This window comes from Rhinoraja longicauda, chromosome 8 (assembly GCF_053455715.1).
Source record: "Rhinoraja longicauda isolate Sanriku21f chromosome 8, sRhiLon1.1, whole genome shotgun sequence".
Classification (NCBI taxonomy): Eukaryota; Metazoa; Chordata; class Chondrichthyes; order Rajiformes; family Arhynchobatidae; genus Rhinoraja; species Rhinoraja longicauda.
In genome coordinates, this window is record NC_135960.1 from 20,730,219 (window position 1) to 20,743,607 (window position 13,389).

Sequence of the window (13,389 nt, forward strand, 5' to 3'; positions counted from 1 at the left end):
TCACTGACAGGACCTTGCTCGATGTAATGGGATCACATGATTGGTGGATAGGACAAAGTGCAATTCCACCAAGAACACTTTATACACTACCTCAGCATTTGAATGTTTGTGACATTTAGAGAAACACAATATGAAAACTACTAAAACTTATTAGAATATCAAAACTTAAAATATTTAAGAATTGATAAAATCTGAAAAATCGCAAAAGGCAGCAACTCTACCACTGCGCCACTGTGCCAACCTATCGTTATAATATCATTCAAGTGGCATTTTTACAATTCCCTTTAATTTAGCATTAACAAATACAGTAAGTCCAGAAATGTACACATTTCTGCTCTGGTCAGTAAGCAGCATACTGTAAGCAGATTAAACTACTCAATGAACTTTTTGTAACTTTGTCGGCGCCAGTAACGTGGTGACTCTTGTGTACTGCTTAGGTGAGGTCTGCTGTATGATTTTACTGGGTTGAATGCAAAACAAAGCATTTTGCTATACCAAGGTACATGTGACAATGAAGTATCATTAATTCGTTGAATACTGGTGCCCTTACTGGTGATCCCTTGATGCACTTGTCGTAAAGAGTTACCCCCTGATCAGTGTGGATGGTGTTGAGGGTGGTGTTGAATGTCAGAATGAGATGACCTGTTGTGGTGTGGGTTTCAGGTCTGTGTTGCAGCAAGAAAGGTGCACAGAGGATGTTGTTGGGGATTGGCACCACTTGTGTTATCAGACAACTTGAAACCTATGGTCTCTTAACTGCATATCATCGCTGACAGATAGTAATGTTAACCTCAACCTTCCAACGCAAGCCTGGTATGCGGTTTCTCCAAACTGAGTCATGGCTAAGTTATTGTAAGGGGACACAAATAGAAGTCAGGGTTTTTTCAATGAGGTTCCCAACACAGCAGTTCAAGTCAAGGCAAGAGTCAAAAGTGTTTATCATCATATGTTCTGAAAGAGAACAATTAAATTATTTCTTGAAGCAGCAGCAGAACAGGTTTGTAAACTCAGTATTCAATTGATAATATAGTAAACAAACAAAAATAAATTAAAACAAAACAATATAGTGCAAAAAACCCAAAACAAAGGCCAATGTCCCTAGTGAAACCCAGGCAGTTCTTAGTTTGTAGTTTAGTTGGAATTCATGGTGTTCAATAGCTGGATAATTGTTGTGAAGTTGTTGTTCCTGAACCTGGACATTACAGTAATGTTACACTGTTAGTCATACAAATTTAAATATATAATGCTCTTTTTAATATTGCTTCAATTGGCACTCTCATCCCTTACCGTTGCATTCTGAGTATTAAGCAACACGATAGTGTAAATTCTCCTTTCCTAAGCCCCATATTCTCTGTTAACAACTGCTAAAGAAGATGAGAGCCCATGGTATTAGAGGGAAGATGCTAGCATGCTTAGAAGGCTGACTGATTGGCAAAAGGCAAAGATGGCGAATAAATGGTTTTTTGTTCTGGTTGGCTTCCAGTGACTAATGAAGTTCCGCAGGGGTCAGTGTTGGGGCTGTGACTCTTCACTTTGTATATTAATGAATTGGATGAGGGAACTGAAGGCTTTGTGGGCAACTTTGCAGATGATATGAAGATAGGTGGAGGGGCAGATAGCGTAGAGAAAGCAAGGAATCTGCAGAAGGACTTGGGGAGGTCGGGAGAGTGGGTAAAGGAGTGGCTGATGGAATACAATATGGCCAAGTGTTCAGTCATGCATTTTGGGAGCAGGAATAGGGGAATAGACAACTTTCTAAATGGGGAGAGGATTTAGAAATCTCGGATTTAGAAGGATCTCGACACAAAACATCACCCATTCCTGCTTTCCAGACATGCTGCAAGTCTCTCTGAGTTACTCTAACATTTTGTGTCTATCTTCAGTGTATTTTTGCCCAGCATCTGCAGTTTCTTCCTACTCATTTAGAAATCGAAGGTGCACAAAGATTTTGGAATGTTAGTGCAGGATTCCCAAAAGGTTAATTTGCAAGTTGAATCGGTAGTAAAAAAGGCAAATGCAGTTATTTATTTATTTTTGGAGGACTAGAGTATAAAAAGAGGGATGCAATGCTGAAGCTTTTTTAGGCACTGTTCAGATTGTGTTTGGTATGTTGGGAGCAGTTTTGGGATTCATACCTGAGGAAGAATGGGCTGGTGTTGGAGGGGATCCAAAGGAGGTTTACGAGAATTATCGTGGGATGATTAGATTGACAAATGATGAGCGTTAGACTGCACTGGGCCTGTATTCACTGGAGTTTAGAAGGATGAGGGGGGGACCTCATTGAAATTTACCAAACAGTGAAAGGCTTGGATGAGTGGATATGGAGAGGATGTTTCCAATAGTGGGAGAGTCTAGGACCAGACTATAGAGCCTGGGAATTAAAGGATGTTCCTTTTAGGAAGATGAGAAGGAATTTAGAGGCAGAAATAGATAGATTCTTGATTAGAACAGGTGTCAGAGGTTATGGGGGAAAGGCAGGAGAATGGGATTAGGAGAGATAGATCAGCCTGATTGAATGATGGAGTAGACTTGATGGCCCAAATGGCGTAATTCTGTACCTATCACTGATAAACATAAACTTACAAAGTCATTGGGTATTTGTAATGCAGAGATTGACAGATGGATAAGGGAGTCAAGGGTTATGGGGAGAAGGCAGCAGAATGGGGTTAAGAGGGAAAGATAGATCAACCATGATTGAATGGCAGAGTAGACATGATGGGCCTAATGGCTCCTGTGACTTATGAACAACATTTGAACAGTGTGAACAGAAAGTAGACAACTCTAGCAGAGCTCTCTATATATCTTTCATGAGAAATCCTGTTGAGAAATATAACTGAAAGGGTATATTCCTTACTCTTTCCCTCGTGAATGTTAAGAGCCACTGTTGAGACTGCACCTGGAGTATTGTGTGCAATTTCGGTCTAATCAATAGACAATAGACAATAGACAATAGGTGCAGGAGTAGGCCATTCAGCCCTTCGAGCCAGCACCGCCATTCAATGCGATCATGGCTGATCACTCTCAATCAGTACCCCGTTCCTACCTTCTCCCCATACCCCCTCACTCCGCTATCCTTAAGAGCTCTATCCAGCTCTCTCTTGAAAGCATCCAACGAACTGGCCTCCACTGCCTTCTGAGGCAGAGAATTCCACACCCTCACCACTCTCTGACTGAAAAAGTTCTTCCTCATCTCCGTTCTAAATGGCCTACCCCTTATTCTTAAACTGTGGCCCCTTGTTCTGGACTCCCCCAACATTGGGAACATGTTTCCTGCCTCTAATGTGTCCAATCCCTGATTATCTTATATGTTTCAATAAGATCCCCCCTCATCCTTCTAAATTCCAGTGTATATAAGCCTAATTGCTCCAGCCTTTCAACATACGACAGTCCCGCCATTCCGGGAATCAACCTAGTGAACCTACGCTGCACGCCCTCAATAGCAAGAATATCCTTCCTCAAATTTGGAGACCAAAACTGCACACAGTACTCCAGGTGCGGTCTCACCAGGACCTCAAAACTTATAAATATTGTTGCCTCCCAAAGATAATGAATTCCTTTAGCTCTTATAGACTGGATGATTGATTCACTGAACCATCTATATTTGCCAATGTAGTAGAATTGACTGTAGCTTGTCACAAAAATCTGTCCTGGACTTACCCTGTCATTTCTACTGAAGGGTGGGACTTGGACAAAATTCTGTGCGGATGTGATATAGTGTTGACGCAGATATATATTGTCCAACGAAGGCTAAATAAATAATTAAAAAAGAGACCCAACAGCTTCAATTCACTTTCCAGAATAATGTGAATTTTTGACAATATGTTCCACACCAAATATCACAGTTTACCTGATGAATACAAGGTACCCATGTTCTCTTTTTCTATTTTTCTCAATGAAAAGATTTGCTTGATGCATATGCATTTTTCATCTGATCTCAATGGAAACTATATTTTGTTTTACCTGTATCGTGCAAAGGTGTGTGAGAGTTGACAAAAAATATTTGAGTGTTCAATTTGGAATGGTGGGAAAGGGAAGTGAAAACCTGTTTTCGGTAATTAATTTTTCCTCCAAATATTCAAGCATGTGCATTTCAATGATGATATTCTTTTCCCCAGCCTTGAAATATTTGCAATACAGTTGCATCAGGTAGTCAGTGTGAAAGCAGCCTGTGAAATCATGTTAAAACTGGGAAAGTTCGCAGATAATACACATATATAACAGTATAACAGTATAACAGAGCTTTATTTGTCGTTCGGCACCGAAGTACCGAACGAAACTACATAGCAGTCATAGAAAAAAAGAACACAAGACACATAACCCCAACACAAACGTCCATCACAGTGACTCCAAACACCCCCTCACTGTGATGGAGGCAACAAAACTTCCACTCTCTTCCCCACGCCCACGGACAGACAGCTCGTCCCCGACCGACCCGCACAGTCCCCGCACCGGGCGCTGAAACGTCCCGCGGCCGAACCGGGCGATGAAAGGCCCGCGACCAAGCCTTGCGCAGCTAAGTCCAGTGGCCGAGCCGCACCGGGCGATGTAAAGTCCCGTGGTCGAGCCGCTACAGCGATGTTAAGTCCCGTGGCCGAGCCACACCGGGCGATGTTAAGTCCCGTGGTCGAGCCGCACCGGGCGATGTTAAGTCCCGCAGTCGAGCCGCACCAGCGATGAAAAGACCCGCAGCCGAGCCGCACCGGGCGATGTTAAGTCCCGCAGCCGAGCTGCACCGGGCGATGTTAAGTCCCGCAGTCGAGCCGCACCAGCGATGTAAAGTCCCGCATTTCTGTGCAAAAAAAGGTATTGGAAATATGAGATAAAACGCTGGAGATTCTCAACTTTCAAGTTTGCATTTCTGCTCTGAGCTCCAAGCTCCAAGCTCCTTTGCTAGGGATGGGAAAGAGAGACAACTTAGTTTTGAGAGGGTTTAGTTCTAAACAACTTTAATCATTTCCAGGTCCATAGTGGATTTCTATATTTTATTCCACAAAATTCCATCTGACAGGGAACCTATGCATAAATATTTACAACATTTAGCTTTTCCTAACTCACAGCCACTTGACAACTTAGATGCATATTGATTTTTGCCTCACTGAACACTAAGTCACCAGAGCTCATTACTTGAACTGCAAGAAATAAATTCTCAAAAGACATAACTTTGTTAGACAAGAAGAAAGTTAGTATGATGTGGATCTACAGCAAACAATGGTGGTTCTATTGTTTTGTGAAAGCAGAATTAAAAGCCAAGTGAATTAAACATGGCTCTGCTTCTGTCCAGTCTGAACTTTTTGTAATCCTAGGAATTGTCCAAGTATAATCTTCAACAAGATATTTTGCTCAATTAATATGTAAATATTGCTTACAATATAATTTCCTCAGTAAAGTGTTTTTATTAAGTATTGGAGGCTGGGGGGTAACCTGACAGAAACATATAAAATGATGAGATGCATTGTTAGGGTAAATAGTCAGTCTTTTTCCCAGGATGGAATAATAAAATTCTCACGGACATTGCCTAAGATGACAGGAGGAAAGTTTAAAAGAGATGTGTATGGCACATTTTTACAAAGAGAGTGGTTGGTGCCACAGGTAGGGGATGGGGATAGTGATGATGGTAGAAACAGACATGATAATGAAATTTAAGAGGTATTTGGATGGGCATTTGAACATGCAAAGAATGGAGGAACATAGATCATGGGCAGGCAGATGGCAGATTTATTTAATTTGGCACCATGGTTGGCCTCAACATCATGGGCGAAAGGAGCAGTTCCTATGTTGTACTGTTATATGGTGCATGTCATTCTCTGGTATTTTTAGTCAAACTATTTAAGGATTTTTAGTGAGGTACACATTCGTTCACAATAAATTATTAATTGAAGTGAAGGACTGTGAGAATATCTGCTGTATCGAATGCAACAATGAGCCATTTTTTCCCCAAGAAGCTGAACAAGAGGCTGGTGTTAGAAGGGAGAGATAGATCAGCTGTGATTAAATGGCAGAGTAGACTTGATGGGTCGAATGGCCTAATTCTACTTCTATTCCTTATGACCGAAAACAAATAAAAACAAAGAACACCAGTATTCACAGAATGAGCCATACTTTCAAGATATAATGATAGTGACATTGTTAGTTAGCTTTGTTACAGTTTCAAATCTGCATGGAACCAAAGGTCAAGCACAAGGTTATTTAAAGATAATTACTTCTTGGTTTACAGTCTAAGCATCTTTCAGTCTGCTTGAGTCTTCAACAGTTTGATAACTTCACCTTTGCTGGATCTCGAACAGGGAGTATCAGATTGTAAATTCCGTGCAAATTGAGAAAGTATATCACAGTGACTGAATAATCCTCAAGGTCAATTCATCAGATCCTGGCATCCCTAATCAACCAAATGAGAAATCTTATCAGTGTTTTCAGTGATAACTTGTGGAGGAACAAGCTTACTTTGCATGCATTTAATTCATTGCACATTTTCTTTGCAGCATTCCTGCTGCAAAATAGCCAATGAAATTGGCACTCTTGTGTAATAAGATGTAAGTGTGTCCCCAGCAGAGCAGTAATTACCGTTGAACAATCTCTCTGCCTCTGTGGAACCAATTTCATAAATATGGAGTGCCATGCACTTGGAATAAGGAAGTAACATTTGTCAAGTGTCATTGAGTATATTGTAAGGAGGAAAATCATGAAAGTAGTTTACGAAGGGTATGCTTGTCTTGGAGAGGTATTAGGGGCAGTGTGATGCACATTGACCATAAAATCAACTGGACCTGAACTCAATACTGTCACACCAAGAGCACATTAGAGCCAACCACACTCTTGAAAGCTGAAATCATCCCACACCAAGCTGCTTGTTTGAATGGCACGACATTCACCATTCTAAATATTCATTCTCACCACTGCCAGTGCACAGTGGTCACTGTGCATTGCATCCAAAAAATGTCCTGTAATCTACTCACATGGGTCACACTGACAGCACCTGTGAAATATATCTCCAAAGAGTTTTAAGGAGGTAGGTGTATGGGAACAACTAACACAAGTAGAATCCTACCAAATTGCACAATATTCAAATATGGAAATATATTCCCAGTCCTTCATTACCAGTACGTCTAAATTCTGGCCCACTGTGGTAGAACTTTCACCAATAATGTTGAAGAAGATGGCTCAAACCCACCCCCTCAAGCAATTTAGGATGAGCATTAAATACTGTCAATGTCAGCATCATCAGCATCCTGATAAACTGAATAAATACGAAAAATAATCAATACCAGGCAAAAGAGAACTATCTTGAAAAAGCTTATGCTGTTTGGACCTTTAGTCATTAGATTTTGAAAGAATAGGAGGAGTTTCTATTCAACCATTAGTTTGTAAGGATGATATTCAGGGTGGATGCTGAAATGATCTCAGGTGGAGGAATATTGTATGAGGGGACATCATTTCAGAAATTAAGGCTATCCTTTTAAGATTGAGATGAGGAGGAATATTTTTGTAGGGAAGGTTATAGAGTCAGAGATTGACCAGGACAGAAATGGGCCATTTGACCCACCACATCTGCACTAATCCCATTTGGGTTCACTAAATCCACACCCTCCTATTTCTTGCCTATTTCAGTCCATGTCTAAATGTTTCTTAAACATAGTGCTTGTATCTAACTCTACCACTTCTGGCAGCGAGCTCCCATAACAATCGTTCTTAGTGTGGAAATAAAACATTCCCCTCAAATACCTTTTAAAACTCATTACCTTAAACTAATGCCTACTTGTTTTTGATACCTCAACCATTAGGAAAAGATTCTGACAGTCTACCATATCTGGGCCTCTTATAATGTTATCACGTCATCCCTCAGCCTCTTTTGTTCCAGGGAAAACAAGCCCAGACTATTCAATCTCTTACCATAATTAAATTCCTCTAAAACAAGCAGCGTCCTTGTGAAACTTGCTGTATTCTCACCAGTGTAACCACATTATTCCTCGAATGTGACAGCCAAAGCTGAACACAATAATCCAAGTGTGTTCTAACCAGCATTTTGCAAAGTTGCAAAATAGCATCTCAAATTTTATATTCTATGTCCCAATCTACAAAGGCAAACATGCAATATGTCACCTTCACCTGAAGTCTGAAGAAGGTTCTCGACCCGAATCATCACCCATTCCTTCTCTCCAGAGATGCTCCCTGTCCTGCTGAGTTCCTCCAGCTTTTTGTGTCTATCTTTGGTTTAAACCAGCATCTGCAGTTCCTTCTTACACATGTACATCTGATGTGAATTGTGATTTAAGGCTGTGCCAAAGTGGCATGGCAGTAGAGTTGCTGCCTTGCAGCACCAGAGACCCAGGTTTGATCCTGACTCTGAGTTTGTCTGTTCTCCCTGTCGCTCTGGGTGCCCCAGTTTCCTCCCACATTCCAAAGACGTGCAAACTTGTAGGTTAATTGGCTTCTGTAAATTGTCCCAATTGTTCCAAATTGAACCAGTATATGGGGATTGCTGGTCGGCATGGACTTGATGGGCCAAAAGGGCCTGTTTACACACTGTATTTCAAAACTAAACTAAATTAAACTTTTTACTTATTGGCTTCTTTAAAATTCACCTTCAAAGTTACACTGGTAAATTTGTCATTGGGGAATTTTATTTAAAAAATGGGAAATTGTTCTAAAATGTATAGAGAAAGAAATATATAAATATTGGAAAAAAAACACATGTAATATAGGTTATTATCCGATTTTCCAGCACTCTTGTTTCCAGTGCCTTTCTAGATTAATCATTTTGCCAGACCAATGGAGGTCACAGACTCCGAGGATTCCAATGGTACTAGAACGGTCCACCTGGACCACCTAGGGATTGAGACACCAGCCGCTAAGTCCAGCGATGGAAGTCGCTGTGGAAATATTTCTGCTCGCTTCGGCCAGAAAGAGAAAATTCAAACTGCCGAGAGCTGCGGAAGTCCCGATAAAGTGGAGATTGGCCACCTTACCTGGTCTTGACGCTACGTTTTTGGGGGACTTCTGGGGGCAATTTCCAGTCCACTCTCGTAATTTTATCCAGATTAAAGGAGGGGCTGGACCATCAGTTGCCGGAAAATTGGTGGCAGACCTGTATCTGGCCGAAGCGAGCAGAAATTACATTTTATCAATGTCATTTAAGGGCTGTTCCACTGGCTGAAAGTGAGTAACCCAACCATATTCTGATTCCACTTATAATTATTGGTCTGTGGGGAGTACCGTTCCTCCAGTCAGCCCCACTGCACACATATTAGAAAAATAACAATGCTCTCCCTCACAAATTGTTAGTTGGAACCCATCCTATTTAATGTCCATAGAGATCTGTGAAGCATTTACTGCTGGGCTGCAGACTCAGATTAGCGTTTAGATCATTATCTCTCAGCTGTTGTCCTGATAGTAGATGCTTTATTTCATTGAACAAGCATTATTTTTTAAGATGGGGGAAAGAAAGAGGATGAGTAACAGAAACAGCCTCATTTTATTTTATGGTAGCATATCCTGTTCCTGCAAATTTTATTCCCTTTCCATTCTCTTGTATCCATAGAATGAAGGTCAATAGTTGAAACTCCATTCAGATCTTCATCTATTTCAGGGAACTTTTGAGATAATTTTCCTACAGTTGTCAAATAATTCATGTTAAAGGGAAGACACAGTTAATGCTGCTGCCTCACAGTTCCAGGCATCCTGTTTCAATCCTGTATTTTGGGTGATATTCATGTGGAATTCCCCCTGTCACTGGACAGGTTTCCTCCTATTTCCTAAAGATGATCTGGAGGTTATTTGGCTATAAGATGTCACCTCTTTATGTGGGCAGGTAACAAAAAATATTAATAATAATATATTCCTTTATTCGTCCCACACCGGGGAAATTTGCAGTGTTACAGTAGCAAAGTGGATAGCAAGAGAGCAAGAGATCATTCATTATAAATAAAAGATACATAAATTGTCATCAGTTTCCGTGTGTTCTTAGCTGTTATTGTTGACTTGTCTGCTGGGAGCAGTGCTGGTTGTGCAGTCTCACAGCAGCGGGAAGGAAGGACCTCCTATATCTCTCCTTCACGCACTTGGGGTGAAGGAGTCTGTCGCTGAAGGAGCTACTCAGTGCAGTGACAGTGTCCTGCATGGGGTGGGAGCCGTTGTCCAGCAGCGATGTTAACGTTGCCATCGTCCTCCTCTCTCCCACCACCTGCACTGAGTCGAGGGGGCAACCCAGGAGAGAGCTGGCCTTCCTGACCAGCTTGTCGAGTCTCTTCCCTTCCGCCGCTGAGATGCTGCTGCTCCAGCGGACCGCTCCATATAAAATGGCTGATGCAACCACTGTGTTGTAGAAGGTCCTTAGGAGTGCCCCCTGCACCCCAAAGGACCTGAGTCTCCTTAGCTCTGGCCCTTTCTGTATAGCTCATCGGTGTTTTCAGTCTAGTCCAATTTATTATTGAGGTAAGTGAGGTATTAAAGGAAAGTGGGGGAGAATAATTTGCAGGCCCACAGAGTCAATGTTCAAGGGGTGGGTGGGGGGGGGGGGGGGGGGGATGGGGGGTGGAGGGTGTGGGGGGAGATGGGGGAGGTGTGGAGAGGTGTGGAGAGGTGTGGAATGAGATACTTCTGTTGCTGCAAACGTCTGTTTCATGTGCCAAAGAAGATAAGTGAATTAATGTGGCCGTTACTCCAATCATGCTCTCTTTGAACAGTTATATTTACTTCTGCTGGGAACAGATTTGCTGCATTGCTGACATGAAATTTCACAAAACTGTTTCATTCCAGAAATTAGCCATGCAATTCTTCTGATAGGCAATTATATTGAAGTAATTGTGTTTGAATAAATAAATATGAATTATAAAATCAATCAGTTTTTTTAATAACATTTCTACTTCATATTTGATTTTGTTTTTTAATTATTGTTTTTGCACAACACATAGTGATACTTGAAGGTGAGTTTATTGGTTGAATTAAATAATCTATATTACATCGAAGCTCGTACATCCAAATGTAGAATGGATCTTACTTACTGCCCATTATGCCTCCTGGCATGTAGGGCAACAACGAAGGTCGTCCACTCCTGTCTGTTCTGGGCTAGTTTCTGGACACTACCCCAGGTCAATTCCATAGTTTTCATTTCCTCCTCTACAGTTCGACGGCATGTGGTTTTGGGTCTCCCTCTTTTCCTTTTCCCTTCTGGTGTCCAGTGCAGGGCTATTCTTGGGATGCTGTCTGGTTCTCTTCTCAGTATATGGCCAATCCAGTTCCAGAGGTTTCTCATGATGATGGTATCCATAACTCTCTTGCTGGCATTGAGCTAGGAGATCTTGGTTGGATATGGTGTTTGGCCAAAATATTCTAAGGATTCTTCTCAGGTTCTTAGTATGGAAGACTGACAGCTGGTTGATATCACTCGCTGTCATTATCCAGCATTCCGAGCTGTATAAGAGGGTGGAGAGGACACAACTCCCATATATTTTCATCTTGGTCTTGGTGCTGTATGGCTGGGACCTCCATGCATTGTTTAGCATTCCTAGCCTTGTTTAGCCGGTTCTTAATGTCATTTTGTGCTCCGCCATCGTATCTGACTTTACTACCAAGATAAATAAACTCCTCAGTTATGGGAAGGTCGTTTCCATTCACTTGGATTGGTAAGGGGTTTTGGCTGTTTCGTGTCATTAATTCAGATTTTTTCTGGTATATCTTTCAAGCCAAATTGTTGGGGAAAATCACTAAGACGGGATGTTTTTTCCTGCCTGTGTTTATGAGTGTGGGAGACAACTTCAACTTAATCTTTGCAATGGTAATGGTCATATAAAAGAGGCTTGTTGTTAATCTGAAAATGGACGGATGAATAAATTATGCAACGATGTCCAAACAAATTTCAATATTAAATCACTTTTTATTTACAGGTTAGACATCTCTACAGTTTGACAGTGTTTGAAAACTTCATTTATGCTATCAACTTGGATAATTTCACTGCAAAATACAAAGTAAGCATAACTAAAATAAACAGATTCAATGGCACGGATGTCCAAACACTAGCAAAACTGGAGAACGGTGGAGTTGTACATGTCTACCATAAACTAAGACAACCATTGGGTAAGTCTATATATTTTATTGTATAATTTCTGGTTGTATGCATTCCGAATTTGTTCTTTTCTGTTAGTTAGAAATTTATCATCAATTATACATACTGCCTGGTGCAGGTCCATGGCCGAGTGTCCGGCAACTGGTGGTCTGGCACCTCCTTTAATCCGGACAAAATAAAATTATGACAGCACACTTGAAATACTCCCCTGGAAGTCTCCCCTGAAAATGTAGCTCCTAGGCCAGGTGAAGTGGCCAATCTCAACCTCATTGAGACTTCCGTGGCTGATCGGCGGGACAACTTTACCCCCGGTGCCCAAAGCTCAGGAACTCCGGCCCGTCCGGAGCAGGCAGATCTGTTCCCATAGCCGACTTCCGAGACTGACTTTGCAGGCCAGTATCTTGGGTCTCTGGTGACCTAGGCCTACCACTCGGGTACCATTGGACTCCTCTCAAAGTCCATGACCTCTTTTCATCTGGCAAAATGGATAATCCAAAAAGGTGCCAAAAAATCTATGATGGACCTGTAGTGTAAAGTATGCATATTTGAATGCACTTCTGAAAGTCCATTTTGTTGAAATGAAAAGGACCACATATTGGACATGTGTTTTATTACTTTGGTATGTACGTAACATATGTGACCAAGAACACATTCCCAATCTGCATTTGCAGTACCTCTCACAGTGGAAAGGAACTCACAAGACAGCATCACTGATAACAATGCTTGTAATTGAACTTGAACAGAGCACGACTCTTTAGTAGGGGTGAATATGGAAACACTACATTGTCACTGGATTATAATCAGGTCATAAGGGATCGGAGTCGCATTAAGCCATTCGGCCCATCAAGTCTACTCTGCCATTCAATCATGGCTGATCTATCGTTTCCTCCTAACCCCATTCTCCTGCCTTCTCTCCATAACATCTAACACCTGTATTAATCAAGAATCTATCTATTTCTGCCTTCAAAATATCCACTGGCTTGGCCTCCTCAGCCTTCTGTGGCAATGAATTCCATAGATTCACTACCCTCTGACTAAAGAAATTTCTCCTCATCTCCTTCCTAAAAGAAAGTCCTTTAATCCCTGGGCTACGACCTCTCATCCTAGACTCTCCCACTAGTGGAAACATCACAATAGACAATAGACAATAGGTGCAGGAGTAGGCCATTCAGCCCTTCGAGCCAGCACCGCCATTCAATGCGATCATGGCTGATCACTCTCAATCAGTACCCCGTTCCTGCCTTCTCCCCATACCCCCTCACTCCGCTATCCTTAAGAGCTCTATCCAGCTCTCTCTTGAAAGCATCCAACGAACTGGCCTCCACTGCCTT

The 13,389-nt window shown here is 41.7% G+C and overlaps 1 protein-coding gene across 1 annotated transcript in view; it reads left to right on the top strand.

Annotated features, from left to right (window-relative positions):
- The window catches only part of LOC144595762 (low-density lipoprotein receptor-related protein 1-like), a 1,259,652-nt gene that overhangs the window by 632,856 nt on the left and 613,407 nt on the right, over positions 1 to 13,389 (top strand). The window contains exon 9 of the mRNA XM_078403382.1: positions 11,880 to 12,069. Within this exon, the coding sequence (XP_078259508.1) occupies positions 11,880 to 12,069 (190 nt within the window). The remainder of the gene's footprint in view (positions 1 to 11,879; positions 12,070 to 13,389) is intronic.